This window comes from Oncorhynchus gorbuscha, linkage group LG12, assembly GCF_021184085.1.
Source record: "Oncorhynchus gorbuscha isolate QuinsamMale2020 ecotype Even-year linkage group LG12, OgorEven_v1.0, whole genome shotgun sequence".
Taxonomy (NCBI): Eukaryota; Metazoa; Chordata; class Actinopteri; order Salmoniformes; family Salmonidae; genus Oncorhynchus; species Oncorhynchus gorbuscha.
In genome coordinates, this window is record NC_060184.1 from 19,262,789 (window position 1) to 19,284,938 (window position 22,150).

Sequence of the window (22,150 nt, forward strand, 5' to 3'; positions counted from 1 at the left end):
CATGATTGCAAATGGCATATCATCAATGATTCTCACAGCTTTTCTCAAAAGTGAACTAGACTCAGAGATCTGGGAAAGTGTCACCACTGCTAGACATGGACATTTTAATAGCAACTGAACTGATAGGGGACTCCCAATGACATATCTCATATGGTTGTGCTCACGCCAAACAACATTCTGTATCAGACACAAGCAGTGTCAGGGATTCAACGAGAAGAAAGTAGAGGAGTTGGTACGGATAAGATTTCTTCCATGGCAAATGTGACAAGGTCCTGATTCCTATGGCTTTCATGCTGCACATACACAGTCCATTTGAGGTATCTAACTCTGGCAGTGTCCTAATAATGGACACTGACGGAGCTACATTTGAGGCAGAATAGCAAAGTTGCTGGCATTCACCTCCAGCATGAATGGGTGGATTACTGGGTCTATTACTTACTGTAATAGATTTCCATTCAAATGGGCAAAAATAGCTTTTTAGCAAAAAACTGTTTCTCAAACACAAATTTTGTTAGGAGTCTCTGGGAGTGGTCTGAGTGGGGAGAGGAAACCCGAGAACTAGCTTTTATTGGCAGAAAATAACTACCAGGAAATAACACTGATCACTGCTTAAAGGTCCCGAATAGTCATTCTGAATCCCATGTAAAATAGCCTTTTGAGTGACTAAACTATCTCCCATAATATTTTGGGGGGATAGAAATGCTATTATAATTTCTCTCATGGCTAACAGGAAGTTTGAAAAGACAGGCGTGGAGCTTATATTCATGAGCTCGCATTGATTGACAGCTCTTTGAAACTCCTATGTCAAGAAACTTGGATGCAGTGAGCAGTGTTGCAGTAAAATCTTCTCAAGAAAACTTGGTGATACACAAAGCAACTCAAACGACATTGAAATTGCATCAATGATGTCAATGTTTTGGTCTCCCTCCCGTTTTCCATGTCTCTTGTGATGTGGTTCACAGCAGCATTGACGGATGTGTTGACTAGCTAACACCAGACACAGATGAAGACCTAGCTAGCCAGTAACTAGCTAACACCAGACACAGATGAAGACCTAGCTAACCAGTAACTAGCTAACACCGGACACAGATGAAGACCTAGCTAACCAGTAACTAGCTAACACCAGACACAGATGAAGACCTAGCTAGCCAGTAACTAGCTAACACCAGACACAGATGAAGACCTAGCTAACCAGTAACTAGCTAACACCAGACACAGATGAAGACCTAGCTAACCAGTAACTAGCTAACACCAGACACAGATGAAGACCTAGCTAGCCAGTAACTAGCTAACACCAGACACAGATGAAGACCTAGCTAGCCAGTAACTAGCTAACACCAGACACAGATGAAGACCTAGCTAACCAGTAACTAGCTAACACCAGACACAGATGAAGACCTAGCTAGCCAGTAACTAGCTAACACCAGACACAGATGAAGACCTAGCTAACCAGTAACTAGCTAACACCGGACACAGATGAAGACCTAGCTAGCCAGTAACTAGCTAACACCAGACACAGATGAAGACCTAGCTAACCAGTAACTAGCTAACACCAGACACAGATGAAGACCTAGCTAGCCAGTAACTAGCTAACACCAGACACATGAAGACCTAGCTAGCCAGTAACTAGCTAACACCAGACACAGATGAAGACCTAGCTAGCCAGTAACTAGCTAACACCAGACACAGATGAAGACCTAGCTAGCCAGTAACTAGCTAACACCAGACACAGATGAAGACCTAGCTAGCCAGTAACTAGCTAACACCAGACACAGATGAAATGGGAAACATATAAGTATCTTTGCCATAGATGAATAGTGTAAACTTTTAATTATATTTGCTGACAAACACCCTACAATCAAAATTTTGCACCAGTATAGTAGCTATCTAGCTAGCCCTGACCAAAAATATAAACGCAACATGTAAAGTTTGGGTCCCATTTTTCATGAGCTGAAATAAAAGATTAAATACAATTTCCATCACCACAAAATGCTTATTCCTCTCAAATGTTTTGCACAAATTTGTTTACATCCCTGTTAGTGAAAATTTCTCCTTTGCTAAAATAATCCCTCCACTTGACAGGTGTAGCATATAAAGAAGCTGATTAAACAGCATGATCATTACACGGGTGCACCTTGAGCTGGGGAGAATAAAAGGCCACTCTAAAATGTGTAGTTTTGTCACACAACACAATGCCACAGATGTCTTGTTTTGAGGGAACGGGCAATTGGCATGCTGACTACAACAATGTCCAACAGAGCTGTTGCCATAGAATTTAATGTACATTTCTCTAACATAAGCCACCTCCAACATCATTTAAGAGAATTTGGCAGTACATCCAACCAGTCTCACAACAGTAGACCACGTGTAACCACGCCAGCCCAACCTCTTCTTTACCTGCGGGATCGTTTGAGGAGTATTTCTGTCTGTAATACAGCCCTTTTGTGGGGAAAAACTCATTCAGATTGGCTGGGCCTTGATCATGTGAAATCCATAGATTAGGGCCTAATGAATTAATTTCAATTGACTGATTTCCTTATATGAACTGTAACTCAGTAAAATCTTTGAAATTGTTGCATGCTGCGTTTATATTTTTTGTTCAGTATATATAAACCATGCCCCACTGCAAACACAACATTGCCTTCTCCAATGCAGGTTACGAGGCAGTACTTATTTAAATTAGGTAAGAGAATATCACATTACCATTGGGGAATTAAATTGAGTTAGGGTGATGCCTTAATAATCCAGATGTATCCAAGTGTTTGACATCGAGCAGGGACCAATAACTTTTTGATAAAACTTTATGTAAAAACAAAAGTCATTTTTCATTCTTTGATCTGGGATATAAACCAAATATCATCCAATTTCATGAAACACATGATTTTGACTGATCATGACCTTTAATGTTAGCTAGCTAGCTCATGCTGCCATGGCTATTTCCCAAAGCAAGCATGATGTCAGAGAACATGACCTCGTTGGCACTACACTAACCCCATGGTTTACTGTTCATGTTACCAACATATATTTGTATGACCTGTTTTAATGTAAGTGCTGCCACGGGTAACCTTGAGCTAACCATGCGGACAGTAGCAAACATGGTTATAGAGGTAGCTCTACAGCTGATCCACTGTTTTTGGCTGGTCCATCTTGGTTCAACATCGATGATTAACAAGATCAATGTCACCCTCTTGTGGGGTGGAGTACTTATTGAAAATCCAAATCTCTCTAGGGGCCATAAAATAGTTATACTGTAGGCTACTACCATACATGATAAAACATGTGCTCAAAACAGTTAAAAAAGTTTATTAACCCTAACATCATACAATGTATCATGTCATATGTGATTGATAGATGGTATGAACAACTACCATGAAAATCATTTGTTTGCTTAGTTATTTCCACATTACAAAACACCATGGCGATTAACATTTCAATGCACAATCATCAACCACTGTTTTCCTAATGTCACAGCAATGGTATTTTCTAATGACGTGTCAGTGAATGAACCTTATCTACAGTACAGTCGAGGTGCAAAACAGATGTAGTTGTGATGTCACTTAGGCTGCATTGAGACAGTTAGCACAACATCCAAATTGGTATTTTGACCAATCATATCACATCTTTTGACATCAGATATTTTTCAGAGCCGATCTGATTGGTCAAAAGATCAGGATTTGGCTACCTGTCTAAACATAGCCTAAGACCAGAGAAATGGAACCAATTGGAGCATTTATCAAAATTGTTATTAGCAATCAAAGCTTCAAAGTGCATAAGAACCACATTTTCCAAAAACATTGACTAAAATAGAAAGAGAAAGAGAGAGAGAAAAAGAGAGAGAAGCTTTATAATAACACCACATTATTTTGGGCAGAATGATCATTTCCAAGTAAACAATGGATGCATTTTCTAAAGCACATAGTATAAAGTGAGATGCAGAAACATTTGGTCAAGGCACAATTTTGGGATTACTTTTTAAATGGATCAAGCCCATATCAGCATGCTTTTCTTTTGCCATGATATAATTAAGGGGGTGCTTTTTTTCCTTGTTATTTTTTATTTTACAAACAGTGCATTAACATCACAACACTGTCAGCTCTATACATGGTCATTTGATGCATTTACATGAAAGCAGAATATCTTGATGAACATGTTAGACTGAAAACATCCATACAACATGAAGGGGGTTATAGTACACAGGGAAAAGAGGTATCTTGTTCACACGGAAGGGAATCACATTTTGTTTCTTTTCAAACATTTTTTTATAGACGTGCAAGATAAAGCAATGCTAATTACATTACGAAATAACTTCCAGAATTCCCCTGGCCTGATGACAAGGACTAAACAGCAGAGGTTGCTATCAAACTCTACAGTCTACTAAAATTAGAGTAAAAATAAGAAAAAAGGCACATATACAGTGGCAAGTCAGTCTTCCTTTGTGAGTCCTGTTTTTGAGTCTGTGTGTTGTCGAGAGGCTAGCAGCAGAGTGGCGTTGTGCGGTTGGTTGCTGCCCTCTCAGATGGTTTCTTCTCATTGGCCTACTGGTCGGTTGCCGTGACGAGTTCAAACCACTGCCTCAGTGCGTCGCTCAGGGTCTCTGGCAGGGCGTTGACGTCCCTCAAGATCACGTAGAAGGGGAAGGGGAACTCCTCCATGTAGGAGCGGATCTCAGGCATCTCTCCTGGACCTTTGAAGATGGGCACCTTGATGTCCAGAATGGAGTCCTGTAGAAAAATTACAGGAAATGTCAAAAGGAATATTGTGGAATATTTCCAGGATATTTCAATATGAATATCATATCTCAGTGATTTGACCATTCACAAAACACATGCAACTTCTATTGGACTGTATCATGTAAATGACAGTAAAACCTTGCATTTACTATCCACAATCCTTGCTACATAACATGGATTCCATCTAAATCAACTAAGTCCTTTACCCTGGAGTTGGGGTTCTCAAGCACCACGAAGATGACAAAGATGTTGGCGCTGCGAGCCGCCTGCACGGCAGCCGTCACCCTGTCCTTCCCCTCCAGGAAGAGCCCCCTACCGTCCGACACGATGAGCAGCAGCTGGGCCGTCTCTGTTGAGGGGAGGGGGGGGGAAAGTGAAAAATGAGAGTGAGAGGGAGGGAAAAAAGTGCACAGGATGAGGGGGAGGCAGTCAGTTTACACTGGCACCACAATGGCCCTGGGTGTCTGCTTACAAGTTCCAGTCCTCTGGGCCGCGGAGGGAGAGCAGTGAGAGCCCTGATACCAGCTCTGCACTGTGATCCTCAGAGCGGCTCCACAGAGGACATGTTAGCTTCACCAGGGGCACTGTAGCAGGAACAATACTCTGCCTTGACTAACAGTACTGGGGCTCTGCCCCCTACCAACACACTGCTCCACTCAGGGCTTGTTTGTTGGACATCAGATACTATCAGGGCATGGACCCCAAAGCATCAGAGGATGATGTAATCAGCTGACATTCTTGCATATGTCTCAACCCATTACTGTAAGGAATAGTGGGATCTAGGGGACTAGCCATTCTCGCTTATAGTAATCATACTAAACCTTCCACCCAGTAGAGTACCTGTGTTCATGGATCCAAGGCTGTGCTGCTTGGCTGCTACAAACATGTTGGCTGAGGTCTCCAGGAACTAAAGGATATTAGAGCACAATGTGGGAGTCAGTCTCAGAAGAAAATAAATCTGTCTCAAATAATATTTTGGGGAGAGATCTGTTGAACAATATCACAGTAAAGAACAGGCCTGAAAGTGGTTCAAATCATCAAAATGAAAAAGAGTGAAAAATGAAAGAAGAAGGAAAGGGACTCCCACCTGGGCTATCCTGGTCTTTTTCTGCTGGAACTGACAGAGCCTCAGTATCCTAGCACCTGACTGATCGTTGAACGGTTGTTGGAACGGGTGGAGAAGCTGCACTGTCTCTCCAAAGCTGAGGGGACAACCAAAACAATCCACACATCATGTTGTTATCTCACTGTCAGGGGAAGAGAAACACCTGGACATCCATATTAATGTATTTTCAGTGACTGCTCCTCTCACCTGCACACAGACACCTGCCCAACCTCCAGGAGAGTGAGAGCGTTGACGATCACAGACAGGGATTCAAAGGCCAGCTGTGAGGCACAGGAGACAGAGGTGAGATAGTGTTTTTCCCCATGTGGCACCCTATTCCCTATGCGCTACATTTGACCAGAGACTTTTGAGCCCCGGCCTAAACTAGTGCACTCTAAAGGGAATAGCGTGCCGTTTAGAATTCATACATAGTTCCTGCAGCACTGATTGCAAGGTTGTCTCCACTCATCCCTCTGTGAAGCGACCTACCTGTTTTGAGTGGTTGTCCACCATGCTGGAGGAGTCGTCCACGGCCAGACAGATCTGATACTCTCTCTTGCTAGGCTTGGTTCTCCTCAGCCAGATCTTGTCTTTACGGAACTGACTGGCGATGTAGGGGATCACCTTCCGCATGTTCAGACGCTTTCCTGTGCGGAAGTCTCCTCTGTGACAGAGAGAAAACAGAATAAAGAGATGAGCTAATATTTGTTGTGAAATTAAAAAGGATCTTCCAAATGAAAAAATAAATGAATTTATAGGAAAGGTTACAAAACCATGTTCCTGCTCTGGTCTGCGTTTTGTCTGATGGCTGACCAGAGGCCAGGCTCCATGAATGATCTTCTAGGGGTGGCGGTAGGTACTCACTTGAGCTTGGCCGCCTGCGTGGGCTCTAAGATGAGGCGGAGCTGCTCACACAGCTGCTGGGACAGGGCCGAGGTCAACGTTTGGTACTGGTGCCACATGGCTGCCGCTGCACTCTCCTATAGGGCAAGATATTAGCAGGAGCAACACACAGAGATCTGAACTTCTGAAGGTAGGTCATGGGAATTACGCATGACAGGGTAAATAGTATCCGGTAATATTTATGTATTAGCAGAATATCCAAACTGTTGGTACCTCCTCCTGGTCTCCAGGGGCCTGTTTCATCCAGGCCTCCAGCTGCAGCTCCATCTCCCTCCTCAGCTCCTCAGGGTCACGGACTGGGTTCTGGACAGACACACACATTCAGCTAATCTTATACAGAGTGCTCCAGTACTATAGCCCTATGCAGATCTCTGATCAGATCTCTGGTACCTGCAGTGTGTCCATTAGCAGCTCTGGAACAGTGTGGATGGTAGACTCTGTGCTCCTCTCTGGGCGCTCCTCGTCACTGTGACCCTGTGTGTCCTTTGGCCTCTCCTCATTTTCCTCATGCTGCCTCAGAGCCTCCTGCTCTCCACTGTCCAGACCTGATGGGGGAAATTACACAGTAAGACAAACAACAGGCAAACAAACAAGCACCCACACAGGTGTAGACAGTGAGAGGAGATGGATAGAGCACCTTTCTGTGACGCTCTGGTCGAGTCCAGCTGCTCTGGCTTCAACTCCTGGGCTTCAACAGCCCGCAGGTCCTCCTCCTGCTCCTCTGTATCCATTGCAATGTCGTCGTCCTCTTGGTCCTCATCTTGTGGGGCTCTGTCTGGTTTCTGCTGGTCTGCACTGGCAACATCTGTCAACAGCAGAGGCAAGCGGCTCAGTGAAAGGGCTCTTATAAGAGCTTAGAAGCAAAGGCTTCTTATCTTGGACTATCATCTTCTTAGGGGGGTGAACTGGTATGGCATATCTGCTCTGTGGTGTGATTGGTGCCTGACCGTATGTCTGTGTGTCGTAGGCCGTCTCTCCCTGTTTGATATGCTCGTACAGGTCTGACTCCTGCTGGGCCGGAGTCTGTTTGTTCTCCAACGTCTTCTCCGTAGTGCTTTCCACCGTGCGTAGACGCTTGTTGATTCGCTCGTTGAAGTCGCCCGTCGAACGCTCGTTGTCAGCCTGCCCCGGCTTCCTTTTGAAGCTCTGGAACAGCCAGGTCAGCAAAAGAACAAATTTAGAAATATATAGCGCATCTTAAAACACAAAACATAATTTGATTACAGTTTAAAATGTTTCAGATTCACTAGAAAACATGAACTCAAAAACACACTGTAGAGATTTGTAGACCAGACATACCTGTGTCTTGCTCTGGCTCGCTTTCTGAGAGGACATCCTTGCCATGAGTTTGGACTCATGTCCCTCCGACTGGCTGGCATCAGCCGCTCCACTACCATGCTCCTGGACAACACAAGAGGGTCAATGTGTGCCAGCCAAATAACAAATTTACCTCGGCTGTAAATGGGTGTGTGTTTCTACCTCTTTAGCTTGGTCTCTCTCGGATGCATCCCCTGCCAGCTCCACAGCGGTCTCACTCTGGACGTTCTCCTCTCCTGTCTGACCGTCTGTGTTGTGCTCCTTCCTCTCTGTCGATTCTGGCTGCTCCTCATCCTTACCCTCCTCTTCGTCCTCCTGTTGGCAATGAAGAAAAAAGGCTTTGAACACTCAACTAGCAAAGCATTCAGGTACATCTGGGGCCACAAGGTGCTTAAAACATTAAACACGCTGATAATCTCACTGCTGATAATCTCACTTTTCACAGTGGGAGGCAGTTCCTTCTCTTGCTAGAACAAAAGCGGTACCTGAACAGGTAGCGATGAACCTACAGATTCTACTTGTAGAATCCCAATGCTTGTCAGTGGCCAACAACTTGACTTCGAGCCAATCAGAGAGCACGAAATCCCCACGTGGGGGACGCACAAAAAAAAATATGGCATTTTCTCCTACATCCGTGGATGAGCCAGTCACACTTCATATGCAAATTAGGTTATGGGACGGAAGCTAGCTAAGTGCACAGACGCAATGCACACAACACTAAATACTTCCTCCAAGTCAGCTAACCACCATAGCTAGTATTGATATTGTAATTAGATCCCAATGGATTAGCTACGTTCCATGAAACAGCTGCCTGTGTTAGCTGCCGAGATATCTAGCTAAGGACACTGCACTGTTACGCTAGCTAGCGAATATGATAACATTAGCTAGCTAAACATTTGGCTATGGGCTGGCACTGACAGTATGGGATTATGGAGTGTGAATTAAATATTTTTTTTGTCATCTTCGTACGGAGTCATCTAGCTGTGGCCATCTGGCTAGTACCAAAAATGATTTCCCGCAAAATAACAACATTAGCGCAGAGAGCTTTAGACCATAAGCAACACGCAAGGATATGCATTGCCAAACAATGCTACTGCCACCTTCTGGTTTGGAGTATTTTAACAAGGCTGAGTGGCTGATGAAGTCCAAGGTCTTTGTTGTATGAACACAAAAAAGATAGCACCTCTGAACAGAGTGTTGTTAGTCTAAGTACCATCGGCAGGCAAATGTTTGACAATCCTACCAGTGTGTCTGAGCTTTAAAGTGATAGTACACTGTTGACACAGACCCATAATGATTTGCATGTCAGCAGTCAAGTTGAAGATATTGGACTTTCAAGAAGCAAAGTATCATTATGATTCAAGAGAAAAGAAGTCAAACTACCTTTGGTTTCTGGCCTTCGTTTGTAGGGATGGCCAAGTCCTCCTCTTTCCCTGCCTCTTGTCCTTTGTCCTTCTCCTCATCCTCCTCCTCTGTTTGTTCTCCTCCTCCCCCCCTCTTCCTCCTCAGTCTTGGGTTCCTGGCCTTCTTCCTCTCCTTGTTTGTCTGTCTGATCCTCAGCTATGTCCTCAGCTTCACCCTCCTCCTTTCCCTCTTTCTCCGCTCCCTCCTTCTCATCTAGCTCCATTGGCTTCTCGTCAATGTCGAACGGGTTTTCCTCTGGTGGAGAAAGAATCTAAATTGTTACACACTGATTCTCTGGTGTCTCCACCGGTTCCTCTACTCCCTTATTCTTTAATTATTTTATTTAGTGACAAGTTAACAGGACAAAAAAAGTTTCCTCTTCCGGATATACAATTGACCCCTGAGGCCTCACCGTCTCCCGCTCCCTCGTCCCCGGCCTGGTCCTCCTCCTGGTCCAGATTGAGTTCATCAGGCAGGTCCATGGCCTCCGGGTCAGGCTTCTTCTCCTGCTTCCCATGATACGGGTCCACCTCGTTCTCATCAAACTCCCGCTGGAACACAGATACTCAAATCAGACACTATCTGGCACTCCTGCTAAAACTCACCCAACTACAGCCTGAGATGTGTTGAGTAACGTGCAGAAAAAAGCCCCTTGCAATGCCAGGGATAATCTGTGATGCAACATTGATACGCTCAGTAAAGTATATATGCATATATTTTCAGTGAAAGCTTACCTCGTCCCCTTGTTCATGGATCTTCTCCTTTTCCTCCTCGTCCAACTGTTGGTCTTTGTCGTCTTTGTTCTTGTTGTCTTTATTGGGGTCCGCTGCATCCAGGTTGTCATCCTTGGCTACCAGCTCTGATTCCCCCTGAAGAAACCACAAAAGAGCATAATTTGTGAAATGGTCCTACTAGAAGCAGCAGATACGGCCCTTTCTGACATTTTAACCTTCTTTTCTGATCCTTCCTCTCCGTACCTGGTCCATTCCTTGGCCTGACTCTTCCTCCTTGTCGCTGCCCTCCTCCTCTTCCTCATCCTCATCATCACCCCACATCCTTTCATCCAGCGTGTCCGTTTGGCCCTCGCCCAGGTCGCCCATCTTCTTATCCAGATCTTCATCCTCCTCTTTGTCAGAATCCTCCTCGTCATCCTCACCTGAAAAGGCACAACCAAGAGCGCTTTGAGATGCGAGACCAGGGTCGGGTTCATTAGGGCATGCAATGGAAAACGGTTTGAAATGTTTTGCAACAGACAATGAAAATTAGTGTTTCTTATTGGACAAATTCCAGGTAGGCCCTCCCTGTGTCTATTTTCTTCCATTTGGTGCCTAATGAACATAACCCAGGAGCGTGATCAGACTCCCATGAGGCTGTGTGTTAAGAGTTCTGTCCACCCACCTGGCTCTTGCTGGTCTCCATCATGCATCTGGCCGTCAAAGTCCTCAGACATCTCGATAGCGTTATCCTCCTCGTCAATGTTCTTCTTGTCAGGTTCCTCCTCTTTCTTCTCCTGGCCTTCCTGGAAAGTGTCCTCCACCTACGACAGAAAACGTAACATTTTTGCAAAACTTTATACATTTTGACTGAGTAATGCATTGATATCAGTAGGTGACCAAGTGAAAATTCAACTTAAGTGCAAGTTAGGATTCACCCCTTCATGAACAATGCTACCCAAATAACATCGATCTTAGTGTCTGCACTTTATTTCAATTCTTGTAGGAAGCATCACCTGTTCTTCGTTCTCGATCTTGTCGCTGACGTCTTTGGTGCCCTCTCCCTCGCCGATGCCACCGCCCTCGTAGTCGTGGAACTCTGTGGCCCCCTCTCCATCCCCTCCCTCCAACTCCTGGGGGAGGCAGAAGCCCTGCAGGACAAGACAATAAGGCAAATCAGCAAAGAGAAACAGTGGCTATACAGTAGCACCATTGCAGCCTAGGTGACGTACCCAAACAGTAGAAATAAAGAGCTACTGAAACTACAGGTTGTTCTAAGATTTTTCCCTACTATTGTTTTTTTCAACATGCATTTGTGCTTGTGTTAGAAAACAGATCCATGTACAGGGGTTGCATACAGTACCTTCTGGGCTAACTCAGTGAAGATGCCGGCCAGGACAGAAAGCAGTTTCCCAGTGCTCCTGTGGGCTCCCATTGACACAGCCAGGTAGTAGCACACCAGCTCTGAGTACAGCCCCAGCATGGGGTCTAGACGCACCAGCAGCCTGCACGCCTCACTCAGCTCCTAAACACAACACGCAGGACAAAGACGGAAGACAGAGGCTCACTGGTGATATATTCTGAATATCATGATAAAGCAATCTGAAACAGCAGGACATCATCGTTCAGAAGAACTCAGGAGAAAGAATGATGAACTCCTTGGCATTACCGACAGAATCGTCGAGTTGCAAGGCGTTTCAGTGGTGGTTGTGTATCTCCACTCCACTAGAGGGTGGTATAGGCTACAGTGTATGCTGTGTGACTACTGTACCTGGAGCTGCTGAGGTGGACAGGAGTCTCGGTGGACTCTGAGTCTCTCCAGTAGCTGTTCCAGCGTGTCGCTGACCTCCCCCAGGGAGAGAGAGGCCACCTCTGCTCCCAACTCCTCCTCCAGCAGACGGCTCAGGTGACCAGGCTTCAGCAGGTCCTCCTGGGGCTCCTCCTCCTCCTCCTCCTCTTCTGGAACTGGAAGATACAACAGGAAATTACATCATGCAGAACACTAGGATTGATCATGTTAACGCATCTTGGCCCAGTCGTATTCTGTCATTCTTGGGCTTTATTTGACAGTGAGTTCTTCAACAGTTCTCCAACAATAACCACACAAGCATACAAGGCATTAAACAAGCGTTTCTTTATGGACAAGTTCAGAATGTCCCTCCCAGTTCCAGTCTGTTTTCTTCCATTTTGGTGCCTAGTGAATACAACCCAGGTGTGTTATTGGAGGCAGACAGCAGGGGTGACTCCTCACCTCTCTTGGTGTCTGTCTGCTGTTCTCTCGGCGGCTCCCCATCCTTTCTCTTCACCAGGGTCTGCACGGCAACCAGCACAGTGTTGATGGCCTTCTCCAGCTCAGCAGAGAACTCGGAATGGAATGTTTGCTGGTAACCTACAGAAAGAGAGGGAAAATTATTTTGCCAATGTAACAACACTGTAATAGCATTGTAACAGTGTAAAACCATTGGAATGGAAGTATAATAGAATTGTAACAGTGTAATACCATTGGAATGGAAGTATAATATAATTGTAACAGTGTAATACCATTGGAATGGAAGTATAATATAATTGTAACAGTGTAATACCATTGGAATGGAAGTATAATATAATTGTAACAGTGTAATACCATTGGAATGGAAGTATAATATAATTTTAACAGTGTAATACCATTGGAATACAAATGTTTCTATGATGGGTCTAGAATGGGTTACTTTAAAGAAGTGGTGTAAAGTACTACTTAAGTCATTTTTATTTTGCTGCAATACTTAGCAGCACAGGAAAAATTGTCCAATTTAAACACTTATCTGAGAACATTCCCATTTACAGCAACTACCTGGGGAATAGTTCCAGGGGAGAGGAGGGCGGACCTCTGATCTGGCGGACTCACTAAACACAAATGCTTTATTTGTAAATGATGTCTGTGTGTTGGAGTGTGCCCCTGGCTATCCATAAATAAACAAAAACAAGAGAATTGTGCCGTCTGGTTGGTTTGATAAGGAATTATTTATACTTTTACTTAACATATAACACATTTTAGCAATTACATTTACTTTTGATACGTAAGTATATATTAAAACTACTACTTTTAGACTTTTACTCAAGTAGTATTTTGCTGGGTGACTTTCACTTGAGTACTTTTTCCACCACTGCTTTAAAGCTATTTTGTGACAACTGCTGATGTAAAAAGGGCTTTATAAAATACATTTGACTGATTCATAAAGCATGATCGGTCTGTTCTCACCTGTGTGTCCGTGGCCCAGGGAGAGTAGCTGTGTCTTCCAGGTGGTGAACTCAGTCAGGCTAGACTCCAGCTCTCCCCTGACGTACTGCAGGCCACGGGTCAGACCAGGCTGGGTGTCAGCCGTACCCTCTGGGGCGTTGGGGGTGAAGAGCTGCTCCACCACGGGCATCTGTGCCGCCACGGCACCCAGCCGGTCATAGCCAGAGCAACACACAGAGAAGTGGCTCCTGAGGAGGTGAAGAGAAGGGAGGGTTAGCAAATGAATAGAGCATGAACAGCAAGGTTATACTTAAAGCTGCAATATGTAACTTTTGGGGCTAACCAAATTCACATAGGAATGTGTGTTATAGATCTTTCATTCTCATTGAAAGCAAGTCAAAGAAGCGGTAGAACTTTTATGTGCTCTACTTCTATGCATCTTTTACTTTCGGTTTTGTACACCAGCTTAAAACAGCTGAAAGTACAATATTTTGTGTTATGGAAAATGTATTTCACAGTGATTTAGATGGTACAATGTTTCTCTATACTTGCTTGTTTTGTCTCAAACTGAAATTATGCAAACTATTCTAATTTTACAACCAGGAAATGGCGGTGCATAGTGCACCTTCAAATTATTAAAAAAAAAATCTAACAAGATAAAATGAACCACTGATTTTAATATAGAGGATATCTTAAAAGAAAAGTAATGAAGACAAAAGCTCAATGCTCTTTTTTTGTGTAATGCTATCAGTATTCCTGTGTAATGCTATCTTGTGCTCCTAGGCCTTACCAGGAGTGCAGCGCCCCCTGTGTGGACTGCAGTGCCACTGCATCCAGCTCCTCTTTCAGGATTTGGGTTTGACCCAACATGTCCACCACACACCGACTCAGCTGGCTCCAGGCCGGGTCTCCTCTCCTCAGCAGACAACCAGGGGGCTGCCTCTGAGCCGCCATGGGGGACGGGCACCTCAGGGTGGGCTCCCTCTGCCCGTCTAGCCCCTCAGTTTGCTGGGGGCCCTCGGGGCAGCACTGCAGCATCCAGGATAGCTGCTGGAGGAGGGTGGCACACTGCCCTGCCAGGCCCTGGGCCTTGATCACCCAGCCCTGGAGGGAAGCCTGGGGGGGAAGGCCACCCGCATTCTCACTGTGGGACTGGAGGTGAGCCTGGATGCCCTGCACGCTGGCTGTTAGCCTCCTGTATGTGTTTGAGAGAGGATAGAAGCCAAAACGAGTGTGAGAAAGACAACTACAGTTCCAGATACTCAGGCGGTATCCTAAATATTATAAGGCGTTGTAGGGAACAGAGTGCCTTGTCAGATGCAGCTATATTCAGAGATACTCTATCCAGATGGTAAGCTCTGAGGTGTAAGCTTAAAGGTCATAGGTTAAAGGTTAAGGTTCACCTGAGGTGGACCCACTGCTCTGTGAGCTTGGCCAGGCGTCGCCTTTGCCTGAGCAGCAGTTTGAACAGGTGGGAGGAGAAGCCTCGGCAACGATCAATGTTCCCAATCCCCAGCTCCTGGAAAACAAGCAAACACTTCAAAACGTCAGACAACAATTTCCAATTGCAGCACAGTTATATTTACTGCGCCAGACACCGTTAAGACCATGGAGATTCTATGATAATGGCATGTAAATATTCGGTTTAGACCCCAAATAACATTTCTCAATTGCAATTGGTCATTTCCTTTCAGTCTCTCACCTTCGCAGCGCTCTGGAGGGCAGTCATCATGGCTGTTCTGCGGGCCCACGAGCGGTAGAAGTACTTCTGACAGCCGTCCCACGCAGCGCTCATCTCAGTAAACAAACTGAAACAGACAGTTCCATGCCACAGTCAACCGCCTACTCCATGACCCACTGCACAGCTATTCAATGACCCACTGCACAGCTATTCAATGACCCACTGCACAGCTATTCAATGACCCACTGCACAGCTATTCAATGACCCACTGCACAGCTATTCAATGACCCACTGCACAGCTATTCAATGACCCACTGCACAGCTATTCAATGACCCACTGAACAGCTATTCAATGACCTACTGCACAGCTATTCAATGACCCACTGCACAGCTATTCGACGACCCACTGCACAGCTATTCGACGACCCACTGCACAGCTATTCGACGACCCACTGCACAGCTATTCGATGACCGACTGCACAGCTATTCGATGACCGACTGCACAGCCATTCGATGATCGACTGCACAGCCATTCAATGACCTACTGCACAGCCATTCAATGACCCACTGCACAGCTATTCAATGACCCACTGCACAGCTATTCAATGACCCACTGCACAGCTATTCAATGACCCACTGCACAGCTATTTAATGACCCACTGCACAGCTATTCAAAGACCCACTGCACAGCTATTCAAAGACCCACTGCACAGCTATTCAATGACCCACTGCACAGCTATTCAATGACCCACTGCACAGCTATTCAATGACCCACTGCACAGCTATTCAATGACCCACTGCACAGCTATTCAATGACCCACTGCACAGCTATTCAATGACCCACTGCACAGCTATTCAATGACCCACTGCACAGCTATTCAATGACCCACTGCACAACTATTCAATGACCCACTGCACAGCTATTCAATGACCCACTGCACAGCTATTCAATGACCCACTGCACAGCTATTCAATGACCCACTGCACAGCTATTCAATGACCCACTGCACAGCTATTCAATGACATACTAAACAGCATCTCAAAGTGTATTGCTAATATTCCAGGTGTGGTGTCTGTAGCAGCCAGGTGAGTGTGTCTTGTCTTACGTTTTCTCTGCCTGCTCCTGGGTCCAGACTGCAGCCAGGGCTGTCTGCAGCTCCAGAGGCTGTAGACACAGGGTCTCGTCTGGGTCCGCTGTCCTGTTCCAGTTCAGGCCCTTACGGTAGGACAGACCTGCAGAAAGACAGCAGCACCGTCAGTAAACTAAAATACTGCACAATATCAGTGTAGACTGACGGTGTTACCACAATGACATTGGCTATACTTGGGATAAACAGTTCTCTTTAGAGACTCACCAATCTCAGCCAGCATCTTGAAGAGGTCAGACAGGGCTCTCTGCTTCTGCTGGAGGATGTGTTTGACCTCTGACTTCTGCTTCTCCTTCTCGGCTTTCAGGTCAATCGTGAGGCTCTGGAGGTCGCGCAGGTTGCTGATGATCTCCCCTGAAATATAGACAAATATCTTACAGTCAAAGCTATAATCATAGAGGGGCCTTTCCCCCCCACAATCTCATCAGAGGTAGTACATCTTAAGAAAACATTTCTCATCCAAAACCTGATGCCTTTGTTTTTCTCATCGTCATTCATGATGGATTCTCAACGAGGCAGCACAAGCAGAAGTTCTTCATTGAAAACCTGTGACACCAGGTTTTCTCCAACCCTTACCGGTGAAGACATCCAGGTCCTCAGAGAGCTCTGGCAGAGGGTTCTTCTTCACCAGTGTCACACACATCTTCCTCATCTTCCTGGTGAGGAGGGCCAGGCGGCCCTGCAGAGACGAGGGCTCCACACCCGCCGGTCCCTTCTCTGGGGACTCACTCTGGAACACACATCACAGATACAGTATGTCAAGCACAGTCATTGCAAATTTCATGAGAATGTACTGAAGAAGCTCTTTGTGGATAGAAATACTGGTCCAAACTGTCATTTTATGAGTCAGAACATGAACGTTTTTGTGTCGAAACAGAACATTGATACCATGGTATAAATGCCATATTAACATTTAATGAAAGTGATTGTGTCTACAGAGGGCCGTACTGTACCTTTAGGTCTCTGGTCCTGCCAGGGAGGGTGTTCTTCAGGGCATGGTGAACCCTGTGGAGTGGGGTGTTCTCTTCGTTGGCATCCACACTGTCCAGGCTGGCACTGCTGCCCTGCTCAATCAGCGCTGGAGCAACCGGCCCGCTCAGCACCGCCTCAAACTTCTTCACAAACTTAAACAGGGTTCTGGAAAACCAGAAGAGTGGTACATATTGTAATGAGCTTGTTGTCGTGGGAGACATTGTGCTTACTGTATTGAGTTCAAGCTCCAAAAAGGTTTGGTATAACTTAATTTTTTTTACAATAAAATGTTGATATGTTTTGGCAGGTAGCCTTACCGGTGGGTCTTATCCACTGACTGTTTAATGGACCAGAAACTGACATCATTCCACTTGGAGATCTTCACAAAGTCTTTTAGTTCCTTCTCAATGGGCTGGCGGAGCTGAGTGACTTTGGTCTGGATGCATTCTGAGAACTGTGTATAGTACTTGTGCAAATTCCATAGGAGACGGCAGAGAGGTTCTGTGAAAGCAGGAAGGATTTGAAAGGTCAACACCAAGCACTGTATTACAAGACAGCCAGTCGACTGTATAAGTGCAGACTACACATGTACTGGATGTCTGACTATGTATGTGCCTCCATATGTGTGTGTGTAAATCTGACTGTGTGTGTTTGTGTATATATATATATATATATATAAGTATGACTATGTGAGAAGGTGTTGCAGTGTGTCCCACCTTGTCCATGCTGGCTGGGGGCCAGGAGGAGGTGGCAGTGGAAGCTGAGCAGCATGACTAGCCTGGTGTGGTACTCTCCCAGGGTGGAGCCCTCCATGAAGGCCTGCAGCGTGGAGGAGACCGTGGACAGGGACAGACTCTCCACACCATCACCCTCTACCGGACAGAACAAACAGGACAAAGAAATGGAGCATGGTGAACCCTGTGTGTTGTGTTCATTAGGGCATGTAATGGAAAACGATTTCAAATGTTTTTCAACAAAGTATTAGTCCCAGGTAGTCCCTTCCTGTTCTAGTCTGTTTTCTTCCTTTTGATGCCTAACAAAGACAACCTAGGGTCATCAGCAATGTGCAATAGTTACCTGCGCTGGTGCCCATCCTCTGCTCCTCCTGGTACCTCTCAACCAGCTGGTAGAGGGAGAACCAGTGCTTGGTGGATCTCTCCGTGTGCCGCTTCAAGGCATTGTCCAGACTGCTGGACCAGCAGCTATTGACACCAAGGAAGAAAGAAAAGGTTAACCAACTCTAGTGGGTCGTATGAAACCAGACCCATTTTATCCCATAGTGTCACTCAAAATGCATGCTAGTTGGTCACCAATTGTCTACACTCCAATAACTATAATCTGAAATGATATTACATTATAAAAAGGTATATTGCATTGAAATACACAATAGTATCTTAACCAGGATTATAACCCTGCCTGCGGTTTCTGTTATTTACTTGAGCTCCAGTTTGCGCCACTGGATGATGAGGTTAGTGACAGGCTCCAGCTCCCTCCTCAGAGAGACCTTGCGGCTGGCGTTGTTCTCCCACTCCTGAGGAGGGTAAAGGGGGTTAGGTTAAACAGGATTAGGGCCATGGATGGAAAACATGGGCTTGCGTCCCAAATGGCACCACATTGCCTTCATAGCCTACTACGTTTGACCAGGACCCAGGTCAAAACTAGTGCACTATAGAGGAAATAGGGTGCCATTTGGGACGTATCCCAAGGGAGTGTCCCTAGGATAGCTAGCCTGGTCCCAGATCAGTTTGTATTGTCTTGTCAATTCCTTTGGTCATTGTCACGACAGCACAAACTGTTCTAGGACCAGGCTTGGAAAGGGAGAGCAGCAGCAGGACTCACCTGGGCTTTGCTGAGCAGGATCTCCAGCCCGTTGAGGAACTTGGCAAGTGGGCTGGCCAGACTGAAGGCCATGATCCTTTCCATCACCACCGTCAACTGGAACAGAGAGTACGTGCTTAGTCCCCTCCTGTACTCCCTGTTCACCTACGACTGTGTGGCCAAGCATGACTCCAACAGTATCATTAAGTTTGCTGACAACACAACGGTGGTAGGCCTGATCACCGACAACAATGAGACCTGGCAGTATGGTGCCATGATGACAACCTCTCCCTCAACGTGATCAAGACAAAGGAAATTATCGTGGACTACAGGAAAGGAGGGCTGAGTATGCCCCCTTTCCCATCAACAGGGCTGTAGAGTAGCAGGTTGAAAGCTTCAAGTTCCTTGGTGTCCACATCACCAACAAACTATCATGGTCCAAACACACCAAGATAGTCATGAAGAGGGCACGACAATGCCTATTTCGCCTTAGGAGACTGAAAAGATTTGGCATAGGTCCCCAGATCCTCAAAAAGTTCTACAGCTGCACCAGAGAGCATCCTGCCTGGTTGCATCACCGCCAGGTATGGGAACTGCTCGGCATCCGACCACCAAGCGCTACAGAGGGTAGTGTGTACGGCTCAGTACATCACCTGGGCCAAGCTTCCTGCCATCCAGGTCCTCTATACCAGGTGGTGTCAGAGGAAGGCCCTAAAAATTGCCAAAGACTCCAGCCACCCTATTATAGACTGTTCTCTCTGCTACCGCACGACAAGCGGTACTGGAGCGCCAAGTCTAGGTCCAAAAGGCTTCTTAACAGCTTCTACCGCCAAGCCATAAGACTCCAGAACAGCTTATCAAATGGCTACCCAGGCTATTTGCATTGTACCCCCACCACCTTTATTCTGCCGCTACTCTCTGTCTATTATCTATGCATAGTCCCTTTACCCCAACCCACAATGTACAAATTACCTCGACTAACCTGTACCCCTGCACATTGACTCGGTACCCCTTGTATATATAGCCTTATTATTGTAATTTTATTGTTACTTTCTTTCTTTAGTTCATTTAGTAAATATTTTCTTAACTCTTATTTTTCTTAAAATGGCATTGTTGTTTAAGGGCTTGTAAGTAAGCATTTCACGGTAAGATCTAGACATGTTGCATTCTGGGCATGTGACAAATGAAATTTGATTTGGCACTGGTGGAAGTGTCCACTCTGCATGGTTCTCACCTGGACTAGGGCGGGGTGCTCGGGCCACTCCTCCAGCCTCTGTCCGACGGCCAGGGCTAGCTGTTCCAGGACAGGCAGACACAAGCGGGCCTCACTCATGTTGGGCTGCTGGTAGAAGTCATAGGGCCCGTCTGGTTGGAGGGTCAGGCTCTCGGGGCCTGGGGTCCCCTGGACAGTGTTCTGCAGCAGGGTGCTGAGAAGCAGCTGGGTGCCTGTCAGCTGCTGGTCCATCTCAGAGTCTGAGGGTCACAAGGGGGACAGATGGTTTTAGACAAAGTCATAATGTTTTAACACAGCCAACAGTAGAGATTTGGAAATATCCTAAAGACAAAAGCAGGATTAAGTTACATGATATCATTCTGTAGGTAGGGCTTAAAAGTCCCAACATATCTCATTTTCAGATGTGTAATTTTATAGAAATGAATTCAAACATGGCGTGACTAAGTGTACTACCCACCCATGAGATGGTAGAAGCGTGACATCACCGGGGCTGTGGTCTGATAGGAGGAGACCAGAGCCCGGATGTGATCTTTGCTGTGATTGGCTGGAGTGCTGGTCTGGTACCACAGTGATTGGGTGTAGCCCAGACAGAGGCGCTGATGAACCTGTACCACAGTGTTCATACAGGCTGGAGACAGGAAGCCAGCCTCGTTGGGATCCTCTGTCACTTCCTCCTCCTCCGGCTCTCCTCTGTCTGCTGGTCCCTCCAGACTGGGCTGGGTGGTGATGTCAGCAAAGTCCTAAGTAGAGAGAGCAGAGAGGAGAGGAAGAGGGAGAGAGGAAGAGAAGAGGAGAGAGAAGAGAGAGAGAGAGAGAGAGAGACAGCTGAGTTATGGTTGCAAAGTTGACCAGGTGAGTCAACTTTGTAAAATGTGATAAACCAAAGCGAGATTACATTGGCTAGCCCTGAAAATACTGTCCTGTAGTGTACCTTGTTGAACTGGGGGAAGCAGCGTCTGAAGTCTCTCTCCTCTTGCTCGTCCTCACTCAAACCTGTTCCGTGGAGTCTGCTGCGGTGGCGATACAGACTGGCTTCTAGCTGCTCTTTCTCCTGCGCACGCCTCTCCTGCTCGTCCCACTCATTCACCAGAGCCTGGACATATCACACGACAAACATGAACACTGGTTGGGCCACCTGTCAATCAATAGGATTCAAACCACAAACACCAATCAAAAAGTTGACATCCCATGTTATCCAATCAAAATGTGTGACACTCACCTGACAGATGTGTCTGAAGAGTTTGAGTGTGTCCTGGTTGAGCTGACCAGTGGAGAGGGCATGGCACTGCAGGTACAACAGAGCATTCAGGAGTAACGTTCCTGGCTCTGGAATCACGTGATCCAGGTCCTGCTGGGGTAAGAGCTTCCCTAGGCCCCTCAGAACATCCATGCAGCCCCTGGAGCACAGGTAGTCTGCCCTGGCTAGGTAGGAAGGCATGCTGGGGGACACAGAGGGGAAGGCCAGCAGGCAGGACACCAGCTTGGGCAGGCCTGGAATCGGGGTGAGGGAAGAGGCCACCTGGGATGCCACCAGTCTCATACCATGCCTCAGCTGGAGGATGGCAGTCCTCAGGGGCCCCACTACATCAGGGTAAAGCGGGTACTCCTCCGCCAGCCTCTGGGCGAAGCGGTGCTGCGAGGCCTGCCACACGGCCTCCTCCTTCAGCAGGCCCTGAGCCCCCGACCTGGATTTGGTGCCGCTCCCCTGGAGGGCCTTGAGCAGGTGAGAGAGCAGATCCTCTATGGAGGCCGGCTGGCCTATGCTGCAGAGGTAGTGCTGCAGCTCCTGGAAGAGCCTGCCGTACTGGGGCTCGTTGGGCCTGCAGGCCTGCTTTCTGGAGAGCTCTGCTATCTGCTCCTTCACCTGCTGCATACGGATCCACAGGTACCTGCAGAATCATCACAGAG

The 22,150-nt window shown here is 46.5% G+C and overlaps 1 protein-coding gene across 1 annotated transcript in view; it reads right to left on the bottom strand.

The window, feature by feature from the left end:
- Positions 1 to 3,283: 3,283 nt before the first annotated feature.
- Positions 3,284 to 22,150, bottom strand: part of LOC123990659 (midasin-like) — a 61,525-nt gene continuing 42,658 nt past the window's right edge. The window contains 40 exon segments of the mRNA XM_046291387.1: positions 3,284 to 4,721; positions 4,937 to 5,079; positions 5,571 to 5,637; positions 5,818 to 5,932; positions 6,043 to 6,116; positions 6,325 to 6,499; positions 6,700 to 6,815; positions 6,952 to 7,041; positions 7,129 to 7,283; positions 7,376 to 7,543; positions 7,686 to 7,884; positions 8,038 to 8,139; positions 8,218 to 8,370; positions 9,439 to 9,573; positions 9,575 to 9,714; positions 9,872 to 10,010; positions 10,194 to 10,328; positions 10,437 to 10,615; positions 10,858 to 10,996; positions 11,189 to 11,323; positions 11,536 to 11,697; positions 11,944 to 12,137; positions 12,424 to 12,561; positions 13,411 to 13,637; positions 14,180 to 14,584; positions 14,793 to 14,908; positions 15,092 to 15,197; positions 16,177 to 16,303; positions 16,426 to 16,572; positions 16,795 to 16,948; positions 17,172 to 17,355; positions 17,508 to 17,691; positions 17,907 to 18,062; positions 18,268 to 18,392; positions 18,627 to 18,721; positions 19,030 to 19,125; positions 20,243 to 20,481; positions 20,700 to 20,982; positions 21,174 to 21,335; positions 21,462 to 22,131. Coding sequence (XP_046147343.1) covers positions 4,536 to 4,721; positions 4,937 to 5,079; positions 5,571 to 5,637; positions 5,818 to 5,932; positions 6,043 to 6,116; positions 6,325 to 6,499; positions 6,700 to 6,815; positions 6,952 to 7,041; positions 7,129 to 7,283; positions 7,376 to 7,543; positions 7,686 to 7,884; positions 8,038 to 8,139; positions 8,218 to 8,370; positions 9,439 to 9,573; positions 9,575 to 9,714; positions 9,872 to 10,010; positions 10,194 to 10,328; positions 10,437 to 10,615; positions 10,858 to 10,996; positions 11,189 to 11,323; positions 11,536 to 11,697; positions 11,944 to 12,137; positions 12,424 to 12,561; positions 13,411 to 13,637; positions 14,180 to 14,584; positions 14,793 to 14,908; positions 15,092 to 15,197; positions 16,177 to 16,303; positions 16,426 to 16,572; positions 16,795 to 16,948; positions 17,172 to 17,355; positions 17,508 to 17,691; positions 17,907 to 18,062; positions 18,268 to 18,392; positions 18,627 to 18,721; positions 19,030 to 19,125; positions 20,243 to 20,481; positions 20,700 to 20,982; positions 21,174 to 21,335; positions 21,462 to 22,131 — 6,715 coding nt within the window. The 3' untranslated portion in view covers positions 3,284 to 4,535.